The 18,088-nt window shown below is 38.2% G+C and overlaps 1 protein-coding gene across 7 annotated transcripts in view; it reads left to right on the top strand.

The window, feature by feature from the left end:
• LOC128984749 (uncharacterized) overlaps window positions 1-12,658 on the top strand; it is an 80,014-nt gene extending 67,356 nt beyond the window's left edge. For 6 of the 7 annotated variants that reach the window (XM_054404102.1, XM_054404101.1, XM_054404099.1 and 3 more), the window contains 4 exons: window positions 6,270-6,366; window positions 10,399-10,494; window positions 10,955-11,048; window positions 12,482-12,658. In XM_054404102.1, coding sequence (XP_054260077.1) covers window positions 6,270-6,366; window positions 10,399-10,494; window positions 10,955-11,048; window positions 12,482-12,567 — 373 coding nt within the window. In that variant the 3' untranslated portion in view covers window positions 12,568-12,658. The remainder of the gene's footprint in view (window positions 1-6,269; window positions 6,367-10,398; window positions 10,495-10,954; window positions 11,049-12,481) is intronic. The other variant, XM_054404098.1, reaches the window with a different exon arrangement.
• The last annotated feature ends 5,430 nt before the right edge of the window (window positions 12,659-18,088 follow it).

Genomic DNA, 18,088 nt, shown 5'->3' with positions numbered 1-18,088 from the left:
AGGGAATTCAGAAAAAACTTCTGCCAATGGCGAAGAGAAAGATATAACTTTAATACTAGTTTGATTGTTGTTAGAAACTATTCCCTCGGCATTCAATCCCGTTTTCTTGTCAACCAAACATTTCATTTTGCAATCGGGTAATAAGTGATAGTGTGAAAGGAAGTCTGAACCTAATATAGGTATTGAAACATCCGCTACCACTAAACTCCAAGGGAAATTACGTCTAAGGCCTAAATTAAGGGTGAGAGGCATGGTACCATAAGTCTTTATTTCACTGTTATTGGCAGCACTTAGTGAATAGCTAGTAGGAAAACGTTTATATTTGATAAGGCGTTTAGGAAAACACGACACATCAGACCCGGTGTCGATAAGGAACCTAGTTCGTGAATTTCTGTCCATCACAAAGAGACGGCCGCCAGCATTTGAACAATCCGTTGCGGCCTCTACGGATTGTTGCTGAGGTTTCCCTGAAAAGAGCACGGAGAAAGACATTTGGTAGCATTGTTTTTGAATTTTCTATGGTACCAGCACCAGTTCTTAGAGGGATTAGGTTCGTTTCCTGATCCACCACGAGACTGGGAACGACCCCTAGGTCTCACCTGTGTATCTCGTACTCTGGTTTCTGATAATGCTTGAACTTGTTTAGAGAGGGATTCTATTGCATTTAATAAAGAAGCGTTACCTGAAGAGACTTCACAAATACCAGGTGTTGAAGGAATGTCAGCTACCTCCATGATCTTATCAGCCAGTTCTGCCAGTTTGTCCAAGGAGAGCTCAAGTTGCGTAGTCAATATGGCTTGTGAATGAGGAGGGAGTCGTCTGAGCCACAGTTGACGAAGCATGTTGTCTTGAAGGGGAGTCGAGCCCGCAAGAGACCTAAGATGCCTCAAAAACTGAGAAGGCTTGCGGTCTCCAAGGTCCTCTTCACTCAGCAGCCGCCGCACACGTTGCTCTTCGGATGCAGAGAGGCGTTCAATCAGTTTCTTTTTTAGATGTCCGTATTTGTCGCCTTGAGGAGGGTTTGTTATGATGTCTTCGACTTCAGCAGCAATTCCTGTGTCCAATTGCGAGACCACGTAGTGAAACTTGGTGTCGTCGTTGGTAATTCCAGATATAAGAAATTGCGAGTCAACTTGACAGAACCACAGACTTGGTCTTTCAGGCCAAAAGGGCGGAAGTTTGACGGCTACTCTGTTCACCGACATGTTTTGAGAAGTGCTGGGTTGTCCAATCCGTTGACGCAGTTCTTCATTCGCAGTTCTAAGTTCGGCGAGTTGAGTCTGCAGGTCTTCTAATGACATCGTTCGAAGGAGGAAACACAAAAGATTTAAACTCTTCAAAGAAAATAAGTCTTTAGATAACGGTTGTAGTCGGGGTCACCATTTTGGTCGTGGTTGTTCGTGTACATAGAATAAAATTATGACCAAATAAGTAATAGAAAAGTATTTTAATAAGAGTTAAATTGTGTGTACATTCCTGTAGAAAAACAAAGATCAGACTAACTTAATGCGTTGCTATGACAACGTCATCAGCTGACGCTACAGGTTCATTACAATCTGTCAAGCGGTTTCAGAGTCCATAACGTTCAAATATATATACTAGCTGACCCGGCGAACTTCGTATCGCCTAAGTTATAGGTTTCCCCTAAGACAGACCGATGGAAAGAAAGTACCGTTATGTTTAATTTTCAAGATGATCTCGTTCGCATCGCTCAATCACGTCCTGGTTGAAGTTTGTTCGCTACGCTCACTCACCTTTTGGTTGGAGCTTGTTCGCTACGCTCACTCACCTTTAGGTTGGAGCTCGTTCGCTGCGCTCACTTGCCTTCAGGTTAGCTCGTTCGCTACGCTAACTCGCCTCCAGGTTGAAGTTCGTTCGCTACGCTCACTCACCTTTTGGTTGCAAATTCTGTTGTCATAAATGTAAAAGAAATAATAGTGCTGCACCCTGTTGGTAATCCTTGTAACTTTAATGCTATTGAACATCATAGAACAGAACCAACTTGTTTAATTGAAACAGCTGTTAAGATTCATTAATTCCATTTCTCATAAGGTTAACATGGGAAACTCCAGAGCCACTGGGGCGGAGCCCTTTTAAGAATTTCGAAACGGGAAATAGTTTACGTCCGATTCGCATACCTACAGAATTTACACACCAAATTTCATAACGATCGGTGAAGTCGTTCCGGAGGAGTTTGCAGACAAACACTGTGACACGAGAATTTTATATATTAGATATATATATTTATATATACACAAACTTCCTCTTTTATAAATATAGATATATATTTGGCAGTGATAAACTCAGACACCGCTGAACCGATTGCCACGAAACTTGGTACATACGTGTAGAATTTCATGGAATAGGTTTATTTATACACCATCAATTTCGTGATCCGTCCAATCGGCTCCGCCCCAGTGGCTCTGGAGTTTCCCATGTTAACCTTATGAGAAATGGAATAAATGAATCTTAACAGCTGTTTCAATTAAACAAGTTGGTTCTGTTCTATGATGTTCAATAGCATTAAAGTTACAAGGATTACCAACAGGGTGCAGCACTATTATTTCTTTTACATTTATGACAACGGCTAATTTGCAACCAAAAGGTGAGTGAGTATAGCGAACGAACTTCAACCTGGAGGCGAGTTAGCGTAGTGAACGAGCTAACCTGAAGGCAAGTGAGCGTAGCGAACGAGCTAACCTGAAGGCAAGTGAGCGCAGCGAACGAGCTCCAACCTAAAGGCGGGTGAGCATAGCGAACGAGCTCCAACCTAAAGGTGAGTGAGCGTAGCAAACGAACTTCAACCAGGACGTGATTGAGCCATGCGAACGAGATCATCTTGAAAATTAAGAAGTTAAACGGGGCAAAGCCCGCGGGTTACAGCTAGTAAAAAATAAAATAGTAATCAAGAAGATGATGTAAATTAACAAAATTGAATGATAAAACTATTCTAAACTAAAGGAGTATTATGACAATCTGTAATTAAATGAAAGGCTCTGTCAATTAAAAGTTTACTTATTTTATCTTTAAAATTATTTTCACTTAACAATTTATAGTTTGCAGGCAGCACATTGTACAGCCTCAGCCCAGCATATAGCGGACTTTTTTCATAAAGGGTTGAATGGTGCCTTAAAAATCTAAAAATGTTTTCATTTTGAGTATTATCGAATCAAATCAAATCAAATCAGTTTTATTTCCACAATATATACAAAATTTACAATTTTTCAAAAAATAAAATACGAATTTATATAGTCTTGAAGCATTATACAGTACATTGTTTATGTAAAATTCAAGTAAAACTAGGTGGCGTTCGCAGAGGCATCCACAAAATTGAGCGGAGTCATCAAGGGTTTATATTATATTGTTTTGGTCATACTGCAGTAATACCAGTCGTTTTTAATGCATGCGTTGCGGGTCTAAAGTAGCATTTTTACTCTTTAGGAAGTAAAAAAAGTTTTTATCCTCTATGGAGTAAGAATGAGCTGTTGTCAACTCAATTGTAAATTACTATTATAAACGATTGCATGTATCGAAATATGTATCGATTCGTGCTTCGTAATTATTTTAACCTACAGTCTACAGTCTCTTCCCATAGTGTTTTAGCATTGCAGATACATTAATCCATTCCCACACTCAACACGCTCACCTTTACTACTTCCTTCACCACCCCCTACGTCGTGGACCTATTTCCCTCTCTTCCCATAGCATTTTAGGATTGCAGATACATTAATGTAATTGCCAAAGACAGTTCCCACACTCTGCACTGCAAGCCTTACTACTTCCTTCACCATTTCCTACGTCATAGACTTGTTTCCTTCCCTTCTCATAGCATTTTTGGATTAAAGATACATCAATCTAACTGCCATAGACGGATTTCACACTATGCTCATACTTTACTACTTTCTAAGCCATTTCCTACATCGTTGACCTGTTTTCATCACTTTCCATAGCAATTTAGTATTTTAGATACATTAATATAATTGCCACAAACATTTCCCACACTCCGCACTGCTAGCCTTTACTACTTCTTTCGCCATTTTCCGCCGTCGCGGACCCATTTTCCTCCCTTCCCTCATAGTTTTTGGAATGCAGATACCTAAATCTAATCGTCATAAACAGTTTCCACACTCCAGACTGCTCACCTTTAGTACTTCCTTTTAATATCTGTGGAATAATGCTATCAGCTATTTCTTTATCTACTGCATTCAAAAGTCAACAGCTGATCATATGTCTTTGTTTATGTGTCAAATACTGCTTCCATAAGGATTACATTGAAACTTTGAGACCCAGTGGGGCGGATTCCTGAGAGTTATTTTTAACGCCATATAGATGTTGGCACTCGCCGATATGGTCTTTATCACCATCCAAAATTTGAAAACGATTGATTCAGCCGTCTAGGAGGAGTTTGCGTATTACGAAATGCATAAAAGTCGACGTATAAGAGCTTCGCTCGCTCCGCTCAATTAAATTTAAATTATATCTATGGTTGATTTGAATTGATTCTGGGAGGTCGTTTTTAGCTGAATGAATGTAGTTTAGTGATTCCAAAATGTACAGTCCTGTTAGAGTGTGGATTTTTAAATTTCGAAAAAGGTTTTTGCATGAACTACGTTGATGAGAGTTGGTCATAATACGGATAATGCGTTCTTGTAGCCTGAATATTGATTTGACTCCGGTAGCCTGACCCCATAAGATTATACCATACCTCAATACTGATTCTACATAAGCATGATAGACCATTTTCAGAGTTTCGTTAGGAACGCAGTCCCTTAAGTGCAAAAAATACAATTGACATGGATCTAAGTTTACTTTTTAATTGATTTAGATGTACATCCCATTTAAGTGATTCATCTTTATGTAAACACCTAGAAATGTATGAGACTTAAATAATTGACTGGGACGGGTGGCGTCGTCCTGTAATCCATCTACTAGGAGGTCACAAATTGTGGATATTTATAGGCATGCACTGTGGATGCGATACTCTCTGGTGTGGATTAACGTCCGCACGGGTGAGTACTACGACTATCCGCAGTACTATCCTGATAATTAAACCAATTTGTATATACCAAAGGCAAAAATGTGGTTCGGATTCCACTACCTATAAACCGTAGGTCCCTTAGTTTCCATTAGCTGTATGGACTATTAATAAACAGCTATTTCTAAGGAATATGTCGGCCTTAGTCACTAACAAGACTACAAGATCGTGCCACTCATCCTACACTCATCTCAATTCATACTTGGCTTAAAATACCTACTGTGTATGGTCGCCTTTTCATTGAAAAGTATTAAGATATAATTGATTAACCTATATTTGTAGGTTAACCCTATAAACTACCCCTATAACTATATTGAGGTCAACCCTATATTTTTTCACATCCTGCTAAAACAGAGCCATAAACCAGGAATAAGGTTAGTCTTAAGGTCTTAAGGAGTGTAGACTATTTTCCTCATAGCTCGAGTTAAATTTAAGAAAGAGTAATGTGGTTAAAAAATTAGTACTATATTTAAATTGTAGTAATAATAATGAAACCGCATATTTTTTGCACTGAACTATGTTGTGAAATTAATCTTACAATGTAGGTCTACTCAAGTACTAAACAAATATCCTACGTTAATTAATTTGTGTGAATATACATTTTCCGTAGCGTAACATAAAAAAATACAGTACACTAATCTTCTTGAAAAAAAATTTATCATAGAAAATCATTCTAAAGCAACACACTGCAGGATTAAAAACATAATAGGGCGAATCAATCCACTTTTAAAAGTATAAAATTTCTTATTGTTTGAGTTCTTCCTGAGCTATACTTGACATAATCATATCAACATCAAAACATCGTATTACACATTCACATTGAACATTCGCTTGTTAAAAATAATACTTGCAACAATTATTTCAAGAATTGATTTCAACAAATTGCAAATTAATTGCTATCTATACTTTACTTTAAACAGAAACCTACATTAATAAAAAAATTATTGTTTTCCAAACCAAAAATAAAAAGTATATATTATGTAGGCCTAAAACAACTTCTGACAATCTGAGGGCTCAGATAACTGGGTTCGGATAATGTGTAATGTATGTGTTTTTGCATGTTTGCTACAATATTTGTGAAGAGATTAAGACAGTCAGTAAAATGTATACATAAATATGACGGTGTCCAACTAGAAATATAAATAAGTTTAAAAAGCCTTGTTAGGTATTGCTGCAAGAAGTAGTAACCATTGTTGGAGTTGATAAGTTGATCACCACACCACACTTGTTGCAGGCTTGACTGTCGCAGGAATCTCAAAACATCACCCCCACTCCCATGGTCCCGCCATGTTACTCTGCCTCCAATAGAAACCATGGATATTGTTCCCAAGGTAAAAATTGTTTTCTATCATGAACTCTGTTGGTTCAACTCATGTTTAATAAACAAAGAATTTTCACAAATGTAACAATAAGATAATTGCGGGTGAATTACCTTTTGGAGTGCTCCAATGATAAATTCTGGACCTTATTAACTATCTAATGAGTAAACTTACATACATGAGTACAAATTTTTTAACTTTTGAGTTCTGAAGGTTGGTGTATGAGACGCAAGCAGGGCTAGACTGAGACCCCTAAACAGGTGCTGCCTTTCACTTAAAAGATCAGGTGGTGCCAGCTCACCGGAGGGTCTGAGGGTTTTGTTATTCAATAAGTCTTTTGTTTCCCTTGTTTTTCTGTAAGTAAACTATACCATGACACAGAATTCAATAATATACCAAACCAATCACAGAATTTTTTTCACATTTTTTTAACATGGGTTGCTGATGATGGTCTTATGGGTTGCTAAGTAACCATGTTGGTTGAATTGAATAACAAGGAAAAAGTAAACAAAAGACTTGTAAGTAGTCTATCCACAGTATTTTAGCAATTACAAAATACAGTACAAAAGGGAAAACATCAGTTGTTACTATTGAGCAAAGATTATACTGAAGATTACTCGATACATAGTAGCAGGACTTTTTTTATCTATGATTGTAGTAAAGGCTAGCAGTGTGGAATGTGGGAACTGTTTATGACGATTAGATTAAGGTATCTGCAATCCTAAAATGTGATGGGAAGGTAGGGAAACAGGTCCGCGACATAGGAAGTGGTGATGGAAGTAGTAAAAGCAAGCAGTCCGGAGTGTGGGAACTGTATATGACGATTAGATTAAGGTATCTGCAATCTTAAAATGCAATGGGAAGGGAGGAAAACAGGTCCACGACGTAGGAAGTGGTAAAGGAAGTAGTAAAGGCGAGCTGTCCGGAGTGTGGGAACTGTTAATAAGGATTAGATTAAGGTATCTGCAAACCTAAAATGCCGTGGGAAGGGAGGGAAACAGGTCGACAACGTAGGAAGTGGTGAGGGAAGTAGTCAAGGCGTGCTGTCCGGAGTGTGGGAACTGTTTATGACGATTAGATTAAGTTATCTGCAATCCTCAAATGCTATGGGACAGGAGGGAAACAGGTCCACGATGTAGGAAGTGGTGAAGGGAGTAGTCAAGGCAAGCTGGCCGGAGTGTGGGATCTATTAATGAAGAATACATTAAGGTATCTACAATCCTAAAATGATATGGGAAGGGAGGGAAACAGGTCCGCGACGTAGGAAGTGGTGAAGGAAGTAGTAAAGGCAAGCAGGCCGGAGTGTGGGAACTGTTTATGACGATTAGATTAAGTTATCTGCAATCCTAAAATGCTATGGGACAGGAGGGAAACAGGTCCACGACGTAGGAAGTGGTGAAAAAAAGTAGTAAAGGCAAGCAGGCCGGAGTGTGGGACTGTTTTTGATGATTAGATTAAGGTATCTGCAAACCTAAAATGCCGTGGGAAGGTAGGGAAACAGGTCGGTGACGTAGGAAGTGGTGAGGGAAGTAGTCAAGGCGTGCTGTCCGGAGTGTAGGAACTATCAATGACGATTAGATTAAGGTATCTGCAATCCTAAAATGCCGTTGGAAGGAAGGGAAACAGGTCCGCGACGTCGGAAGTGGTGAAGGAAGTAGTAAAGGTGAGCAGTCCGGAGTGTGAGAACTGTTAATGACGATTAGATTAGGGTATCTGCAATCCTAAAATGCCGTTGGAAGGAAGGGAAACAGGTCCGCAACGTCGGAAGTGGTGAAGGAAGTAGTAAAGGCAAGCAGGCCGGAGTGTGGGAACTGTTTATGACGATTAGATTAAGGTATCTACAATCCTAAAATGCTATGGGAAGGGAGGGAAACAGGTCCACGGCGTAGAAAGTGGTGAAGGAAGTAGTAAAGGTGAGCAGTCTGGGGTGTGAGAACTATTAATGACGATTAGAGCTGCAGGGAAGCATTCAGGTCACTCAAAGTACTTACCCTTGTAGCACTCTACATCCAGGAAGTTGTGTTATTTGCAGTAAGAAATAACCCTACAAGGCGTGGCGAAATGCACCAACACAACCTGAGAAACACCATGCAGTACAACCTTCCACAACATCGCACGGCACAGTTTGAAAAGAAACCTTCATACGCAGGAATGAAAATCTACAACAGGCTACCTCCAGATCTAAGAAGCAAGTCAGAAGATGACCTCAAACCAGCTTTGCATCAATGGCTCATTAATCGACCTTTCTATTCCTTAGAAGAATACCATCAACAGATCTTTGACCAAACAACACCTCAACCAAACATTTAGAAAAAATTGTAAATTGACGCTACTACTATTCTTAATGAATGTGTAAATAAAGATTATTTGTCTATTGTCTATTGTCTATTAGATTAGGGTATCTGCAATCCTAAAATGCCGTTGGAAGGAAGGGAAACAGGTCCGCGACGAAGGAAGTAGTAAAGGCAAGCAGTCCAGAGTGTGGGAACTGTTAATGACGATTAGATTAGGGTATCTGCAATCCTAAAATGCCGTTGGAAGGAAGGGAAACAGGTCCGCGACGTCGGAAGTGGTGAAGGAAGTAGTAAAGGTGAGCAGTCCGGAGTGTGGGAACTTTTAATGGGGATTAGATTAAGGTATCTACAATCCTAAAATGATATGGGAAGGGAGGGAAACAGGTCCGCGACGTAGGAAGTGGTGAAGGAAGTAGTAAAGGCAAGTAGGCCGGAGTGTGGGAACTGTTTATGACGATTAGATTAAGGTATCTGCAAACCTAAAATGCCGTGGGAAGGTAGGGAAACAGGTCGGTGATGTAGGATGTGGTGAAGGAAGTAGTAAAGGTGAGCAGTCTGGGGTGTGAGAACTATTAATGACGATTAAATTAAAGTATCTACAATCATAAAATGCTATGGGAAGGGAGGGAAACAGGTCCGCGACGAAGGAAGTGGTGAAGGAAGTAGTAAAGGCAAGCAGTCCGGAGTGTGGGAACTGTCAATGACGATTAGATTAGGGTATCTGCAATCCTAAAATGTCGTTGGAAGGAAGGGAAACAGGTCCGCGACGTCGGAAGTGGTGAAGGAAGTAGTAAAGGTGAGCAGTCTGGAGTGTGGGAACTTTTAATGGGGATTAGATTAAGGTATCTACAATCCTAAAATGCTATGAGAATGTGGAAAACAGGTCCATGACGTAGGAAATGGTGAAGGAAGTAGTAAGGCTAGCAGTGCAGAGTGTGGGAACTGTATTTGGCATTTATGTATCTGCAATTCTAAATTGGTATAGGGAAGGAGGGCAAACAGGTCCACAACGTAGGGAGTGGTGAAGGAAGTAGTAAAGGTGAGCAGTGTGGTGTTTGGGAGTGGATTAATGTATCTGCAATACTAAACTGCTTTCAGAGTTAACTAATGATTTTCCCCGAGCAAAGCTCGGTCCCCAGGTACTTATTGATAAACAATGAAAAAAGTAACAGTAATAAAAGGATTTTAACAATTATATAAACTATTAAAACATTAAAAATAATTAACATTTGGAACAGTAAACAACAATGATAAAATAATATAATGAAACACAGTTATTTTCAACTCAGATCTAGATATAAATTCTTTAACTTCATCGTTAAAACTCAACAGTGAAATTTATTCCTCAGCTGTACCGGTGAACTATTTAATGAGAATGGAACTAAATATTAAATATTCCCTTGTTCTTTTAATTACCGACGCACAATCGTCCACTCGCAATTCTCGCACAATACGCCAACTCACTAACCGTCGTCCACGACTCAAATGTCCAACTCAAACTGTCCTAGACAATCATGAAGTTCCAGGATACCCGATGCTTGTTGGAACTGATAAGCTGGGGTCAAAGGGCGCTATCTCGCTTCGCCACTGTCATTTGCTTACTTCAACAATCAGCGCGAGGCTAGACAACAAAAACTTACTCTACTAGGATAAAGGCTCGTTACAATTGTATTAGTTTTTAAAGTACCTACTTCTTTTCCCACGTGAAATCTCTTGATTGTATACACTGCTTTCAATTCTTTTTTCACAGATGACGGAATCCAAAGGCAAACGTTCAGTGTCAGCATTATTCAAAGGAGGGAAGCTTAACAGTAATTCTAGACCTAATACATCTATTGCTACAAAGGTATCTACTCAAGTTATAGTATTTAATTCAAGCCTCTTTTTCTAATTTGTGAAATATTAACATGTGTAAACTTATAACTTTTTCTGTGTAGTTTCATAATATTATTGTTTGAACTCATTCTACATGACAGTATTTTTTAGGTGTACACAGTTGCCAAGCAGTGTATTCAGGAATAACAAAGTATAATTGACAGAGCATCCTAATCATCAGATTAAAGTTTAGACAATTGAAAAAATTCCTTGGTTTCAAAGGGCTTAAGATAGTTTTACGAATGGTGAGCAGTCCTTCTTTTCCCTGTCTTCTTTTGAACTACCAGGACAAAATCAAGAAAATAAAGTTATAATAGGACTTAATAAAGAACCTTTTTGAACTTATTCAATTAGCTGATATTTTTAGTACTGTAATATTTAAAAAATCAAAAGCTTTCTGTTTACATTTTCAAGTATTGTTCTCTGTTAAGCAGGTGGTGTTGAGCCCTTTAGATTCTCTACAGATCAAGCAAACACCTGTGACCACCTCACGACCCTGGCTTCACCACTACCCCCAAGAAACATGTAAATATATGTCAGATCAAACAAATGATCACAATAGTCACTAGGGATGGGCGAGAAGTGTTTTTTTGAGTCGAGTCGAGTAATTAGACCTAATACTCTAGTATCGAGTGGAGTCGAGTAGTTAACGAGAAAATCAACAATTTTATTTGACATATTCCATCTTCATTTTTACGAACAAAGCATTTCTCAATTCACCAAAAATAAACCTGGTTAAAAACTGTTATACCACAAAAAAAAAACACAATATGTATGTGTATCGAACTTATATTTTGGTGTTAAAGGTTTATTATTAATTGCAAAAACATTTCAACAGTTTTTCACTTATTTTAATATTATAATTTTTGAAAGAAGTCTACGTGTGATCTATGAAGTGAAGAGCAGACAAGAGACATTACATCACTGCCACAAAAACTCTTCTCTACTGTGAATGAATGAACTGAGTGTTTATTAGTGTGAAGCCCTGCCCACCGTCTAACGGGACATGGGGTAGGAAAAGAGAAAGTTTTTGCTCTAAAGCTTGGTTAACATGCCCTCCCTCACCTTCGGCCTCAGTCGCTTGCAGATTTCCATTACACAAAAGTTTCTGAGTGTTAATTATTTTAAAATACTGTAAATGTTTGAATTTGAGTATGATGAGATCTAATAAAGTTTCCTCTAATTTATAAATAGGCTTATAAGTATTAATCTAAGTCATTTGTCAGTTTTTGTATTTCTTTTTAAAAGCAATTGCAGTTATACATTTAAATAAAATTACAAACATCTTGGCCTACAAATACTTTTTGTAAGCAGAGTAATTTTTGTCCGATTTTGATGAAATTTAGCTTAAAGATGTAGGACGAGATAAACTTGGATGAGTTCGTGAACCAGAATCGTCGGACCATGGGAACAGGGTTTTATGTGGTAAAAATGGGGTTTTCACATTGTTTACCCTCAAAACATAAAATTTTCCAATTTATCTACAAACCAACATAAAGAGCTTAAAAACAAATAATTTAGTATATTGAAGTGTTTTTTACCATTATTGGTTCGGATAAAATTTAAAAAAAATTAAATTTTAAATTCCAATGTTATTCTTATGGCATATAAGTAAACTGTTGTAGTTTGCTTGTTTTGGATATAGTTTGATCAAACTTGGCAAATTTATTTATTCTATACTAAGCTATTAATATTGTACTAAAATAACACAATTAATTACCCTCCCTGTAGCAGCAACAATTTAAGTGAAAATCCAACCAGGTAATGGAAATTCGCTCAGTCTGCAGGTTCGCTGCGGCGGGGGTATTTTTTACCCTAGGGCTAAAAAGAACTGCTTTTGTTTACCCTGCAATAATTTATTGAAAGTTTGTACTGTCATTTTTGCTTAAGTATGGCAAAAGTAGATTCTTGTTTTTTCAAATAATTTTAACTTTGATAAGTGAGTGGTGTTGTTGCAGACGACTCCGTCTCCGTCCATCAGTCCAAGCCGTCAGATCAGCGACAGAGGTGGCGAAACAGAACCAACCAAGTTAAAAGATGTTGATATATTTTCTTATTGCTAAAAAAAGGAACCATTGTCTGTTACACTGTATTAAATAATTTTGTTGAATAAATGTGTTACTTAAAAACTGTAATAGCTTTGTTTTTTTTATCATAAACTAAATGCTTACTACAATAATCGATGGTAAAATAAAAATGGGACAACTTTAAATTGCAAATCCCATTCCAAATCTGTTAAAACTTATTTTCAAATTTTAGATTTTAGCGAATTTCCCTATAGGCAAGTAGCTATTACCGTAGGTGGCACGGTAATACCTAGGCCCAGGACCGATTTACTTTTTCATTTTGATGTCCCCAGAGGCCAAAAACACCATTCGTTCAAATTTTTATATATGTATATGTATATATATATATAGAGAGATTTATATATATATATATATACGTCCGTGAACGCGATAACTTGAGTAATTTTTGTCCGATTTTAATGAAATTTGGTTTAAAGGTGTAATGCAGGATAAACTTGAATGAGTTCGGGAACCAGTATGATCGGACCATGGAAACGGGGTGTTACGGGGGGTTTTATGGGGTAAAAATTGGTTTTTCTTATTTTTTTACCCTCAAAACACAAAATTTCCCAATTTCTCTCTAGACCCTTTTAAAGAGCTTAAAAAAACAAATAATTTAGTATATCAAAATGTTTTTGTACAGTTATCGGTAACGGAGAAAATTCAAAAAACTATAAATTTAAAATTCCCATGTTATTCTTATGGAGAATATTGTAAAATGTTGTAGTTTGCTTGTTTATGGATATAATTTGATCAAACTTGGCTAATTAATTTATTTTATACTAAGGTATTAATATTTTACTAAAAAATACACTTGATTAGTTTCCTTGTAGCAGCAAACCTAGGTACACGTTAAACTTAATGTTATTTAAATATATTTAATTGAAAATCAATTCAGGCAAATGGAAATTCGCTTAGTCGGCAGGTGTGCTGCGGTGGGGGTATTTAATTATATTTTAATGAAAAAAAATTGTAACTAAATAGAACAGTCTATTTGTAAAGTATTTCATGTCCTGTGGTACATAACCCAGAAGTAAAACAAAACCAACTCTAAAAAGTTGCCTACATTAAACCCACAAAAATACTTTAAATTTTACAATATGATGAAAATTCTACTTGTATATAATTCAAAGTCAATGGGGTGTAGTGCAAAAAAAGGAAAAACCAAACAACCCTTAGTTATTACATGCCAGAGTCCAGTCACACACTAAATATTTTCACGTTAATGACCAAGGAAGTTTTAAGTTTAAGATAACAGGTACAAATTTAACTACTGATAAATAAAATATTTAGAATAAAATAAATTACAATACATAAGTTCTGTATTGAATGTATTAATTACTTGCGGAGTAATTAATTAAGGGTGAAACTTTGTAATTATTAAATCTCAGTTTTCATTTCAATCTCAATATAACTTCATTTAATTTGTAAAGTTTGGTTGATGGTGACAATAGTTATAACCACATAGTGCTTATTTCAGTAGCCTATTAAAATAAAATGGGTATTTAAAATTTAATCATGAATTAATTAGGTTTGTATGCATATACTATCACAATCATGTCGTGTAAGGTTTAATTTTCTTTTAGATTGAATGAACATTTAGAATATCCCTTAAATTTATTAAAATTTATTGTTTATGGGTTTGCTTATTGGATACCATAGTGGTGAGTCATCTGTCCGGCCGGGCAGGTCAGACCCAGAAGCTCGTGAGTGTGCGTGTGAGAGTCAAGGGCCTCCTTGGGGGGGGGGGGGGATCTGTCAGGTGACACAGTTGGTGAAACACACTATAGAGCTAAGGGATCGGGAAACTTGTTTGTTATTTTTTATTTTTATTTGTTTTTTCATGTTTTTTGTATCCTGATCATAATAGTTCAGCGATTAATTCCACTTGTTATTTTAATGTCCAAAACTCTGTTATTTCTATTCCTGTAATTTGTACATGGTGATAACTAGGTGGCGTTTGCAGAGGCATCCACAAAATTGAGCGGAGTCATCAGGGGTTCATACTATATTGTTTTTGTCATACTGCAGTAAAAACAGTCGTTTTTAATGCATGCGTTGCGGGTCTAAAGTAGCATTTTTACTCTTTAGGGAGTAAAGATCGTTTTTAGCCTCTATGGAGTAAAAATCAGTTGTTGACAACTCAGTTGTAAATTTCTATTGTAAACGATTGCATGTATCGAAATATGTATCGATTTGTGCTTTGTAATCATTTTAACCTACAGTCTTACAGTCTCTTCCCATAGCATTTTAGCATTGCAGATACATTAATCCATTCCCACACTCAACACTGCTCACCTTTACTACTTCCTTCATCACCCCCTACGTCGTGGACCTGTTTCCCTCTCTTCCCATAGCATTTTAGGATTGCAGATACATTAATGTAATTGCCAAAGGCAGTTCCCAAACTCTGCACTGCAAGCCTTACTACTTCCTTCACCATTTCCTACGCCATAGACCTGTTTCCTTCCCTTCTCGTAGCATTTAAGTATTAGAATTGACTATATATTGGTATATTGACTATATAATGGTATTAGATACATTTATCTAACTGCCCAAACGGTTCCCCCACTCTCCACTGCCAGCCTTTAAATCTTCCTTCACCACTTCCTACGTCGTAGGGCCTGTTTCCTTCTCTTCTCTTAGCATTTTAGGATTGAAGATACATTAATCTAACTGCCACAGACGGTTCTCACATTATGCTCATACTTTACTACTTCCTAAGCTACTTCCTACATCGTGGACCTGTTTCCATCACTTTCCATAGCATTTTAGTATTTTAGATACGTTAATATAATTGCCACAAACATTGCCCACACTTCACACCGCTAGCCTTTACTACTTCTTTCACCATTTTCTATGTCGTGGGCATGCTTCCATCCCTTCTCATAGCATTTCAGCATTGCAGATAAGTTAATCTAACTGCTACAAAGGGTTCCCAGTTCCCACACTCCACACTGCTCACCTTACTACTTCCTCCACCTCTTCTTACGTCGCGGGCCTGTTTCTCTCTATTCCCATAGAATTTTAAGATTGTAGATACCTTAATCTAATCGTCATAAACAGTTCCCACACTCCGAAAAGCTCGCCTTGACTACTTCCTTCACCACTTCCTACGTCTCGGACCTGTTTCCCTCCCTACCCTTAGCATTATTGGACTGCAAATACCTTAATCTATTGGTTATAAACATATCCCACACTCTGAACAACATTTCCTTTACTACTTCCTTTGCAACTTCCTACGTCACCGACCTGATTCCCTCCCTTTCCATAGCATTTTAGGATTGCATATACCTTAATCTAATCGGCATAAACAGTTCCCTCACTCCGGACAGCTCACATTTACTGCTTCCTTCACCACCTCGTAAGTCACGGACCTGTTTCCCTCCCTTTCCATAGCATTTTAGGATTGCAGATACCTTAATCTAATCGTCATAAGCAGTTCCCAAACTCCGGACAACTCGCCTTCACTACTTCCTTCACCACTTCCTACGTCACGACCCGTTTCCCTCCCTTTCCATAACATTTTAGGATTACAGATACCTTAAACTAATCGTCATAAACAGTTGCCACACTCCGAAAAACTCGCCTTTACTACTTCCTTCGTGACTTCCTACGTCACAGACCTGTTTACCTCCATTCCCATAACATTTTAGGTTTGTAGATACATTTATCTAATCGTCATAAACAGTTTCCACACTCCGGACAGCTCGCCTTGACTACTTCCTCCGCCACTTCATACGTCGCGGACCTGTTTTCCTCCCTTCCCATAGCATTTTAGGTTTGTCGATACCTTAATCTATTAGTCATAAACAGATCCAACACTCCAGACAACTCGCCTTTACTACTTCATTCACCACTTCCTTCGTCACGGACCTGTTTTCCTCCCTTCCCATAGAATTTTAGGATTGCAAATACCTTAATCTAATCGCCATAAACAGTTTTCACACTCCGGACAGCTCGCCTTGACTACTTCATTCATCACTTCCTACGTCGCGGACCTGTTTTCCACCCTTCCCATAGCATTTTAGGATTGCAAATACCTTTATCTAAGGGTCATAAACAGATTCCATACCCCGAACAGCTCGCCTTTACTACTTCCTTCACACATTCCTACGTCTCGGACCCCTTTTCCTCCATTTCCATAGAATTTTAGAAATGCCTTTTATATTACCTTTATCTAATCGTCATAAACAGTTTCCACACTCCGGACAGCTCGCCTTGACTACTTCCTTCACCACTTCATACGTCGCGGACCTGTTTTCCTCCTTTCCCATAGCATTTTAGGTTTGTAGATACCTTAAGCTATTGGTCATAAACAGATCCAACACTCCAGACAACTCGCCTTTACTACTTCCTTTACCACTTCCTAAGTCACGGACCTGTTTTCTCCCTTCTCATAGCATTTTAAGTTTGTAGATACCTTAATGTAATCGTCATAAACAGTTTCCACACTCCGAACAGCTCGCCTTTGACTACTTCATTCATCACTTCCTACGTCGCAGGCCTGTTTTCCACCCTTCCCATAGCATTTTAGGATTGCAAATACCTTAATCTAATCGCCATAAACAGTTTTCACACTCCGGACAGCTCGCCTTGACTACTTCATTCATCACTTCCTACGTCGCGGACCTGTTTTCCACCCTTCCCATAGCATTTTAGGATTGCAAATACCTTTATCTAAGGGTCATAAACAGATTCCATATCGCGAACAGCTCGCCTTTACTACTTCCTTTACCACTTCCTACGTCGCGAACCTGTTTCCTTCCCTTCTAATAGCATTTTAGGATTGCAGATACCTTAAAATAATCGTCATAAACAGTCCACACTCCCTACAACTCGCCTTTACTACTTCCTTCACCACTTCCTACGTCACGGACCTGTTTTCTCCCTTCTCATAACATTTTAAGTTTGTAGATACCTTAATCTAATCGTCATAAACAGTTTCCACACTCCGGACAGCTCGCCTTGACTACTTCATTCATCACTTCCTATGTCGCGGACCTGTTTCCACCCTTCCCATAGCATTTTAGGATTGCAGGTACCTTAATCTAATCGTCATAAACAGTTTTCACACTCCGGACAGCTCGCCTTGACTACTTCATTCATCACTTCCTACGTCGCGGACCTGTTTTCCACCCTTCCCATAGCATTTTAGGATTGCAAATACCTTTATCTAAGGGTCATAAACAGATTCCATATCCCGAACAGCTCGCCTTTACTACTTCCTTCACCACTTCCTACGTCGCGAACCTGTTTCCTTCCCTTCTAATAGCATTTTAGGATTGCAGATACCTTAATATAATCGTCATAAACAGTCCACACTCCCTACAGCTCGCCTTGACTATTTCCTTCACCAATTCCTACGTCGCGGACCCCTTTTCCTCCCTTCCAATAGAATTTTAGGAATGCCTTTAATATTACCTTTATCTAATCGTTATAAACAGTCCCCACACTCTGGACAGCTCGCCTTGACTACTTCCTTTACCACTTCCTACG

The sequence above is a fragment of the Macrosteles quadrilineatus genome, unplaced genomic scaffold (genome assembly GCF_028750875.1).
Source record: "Macrosteles quadrilineatus isolate MER2022 unplaced genomic scaffold, UCM_ALF_1.0 Scaffold_2__2_contigs__length_208266976, whole genome shotgun sequence".
NCBI lineage: Eukaryota > Metazoa > Arthropoda > Insecta > Hemiptera > Cicadellidae > Macrosteles > Macrosteles quadrilineatus.
Note: the sequence above shows the minus strand (reverse complement) of the source record. Positions and strands in the feature narration are given on the sequence as shown.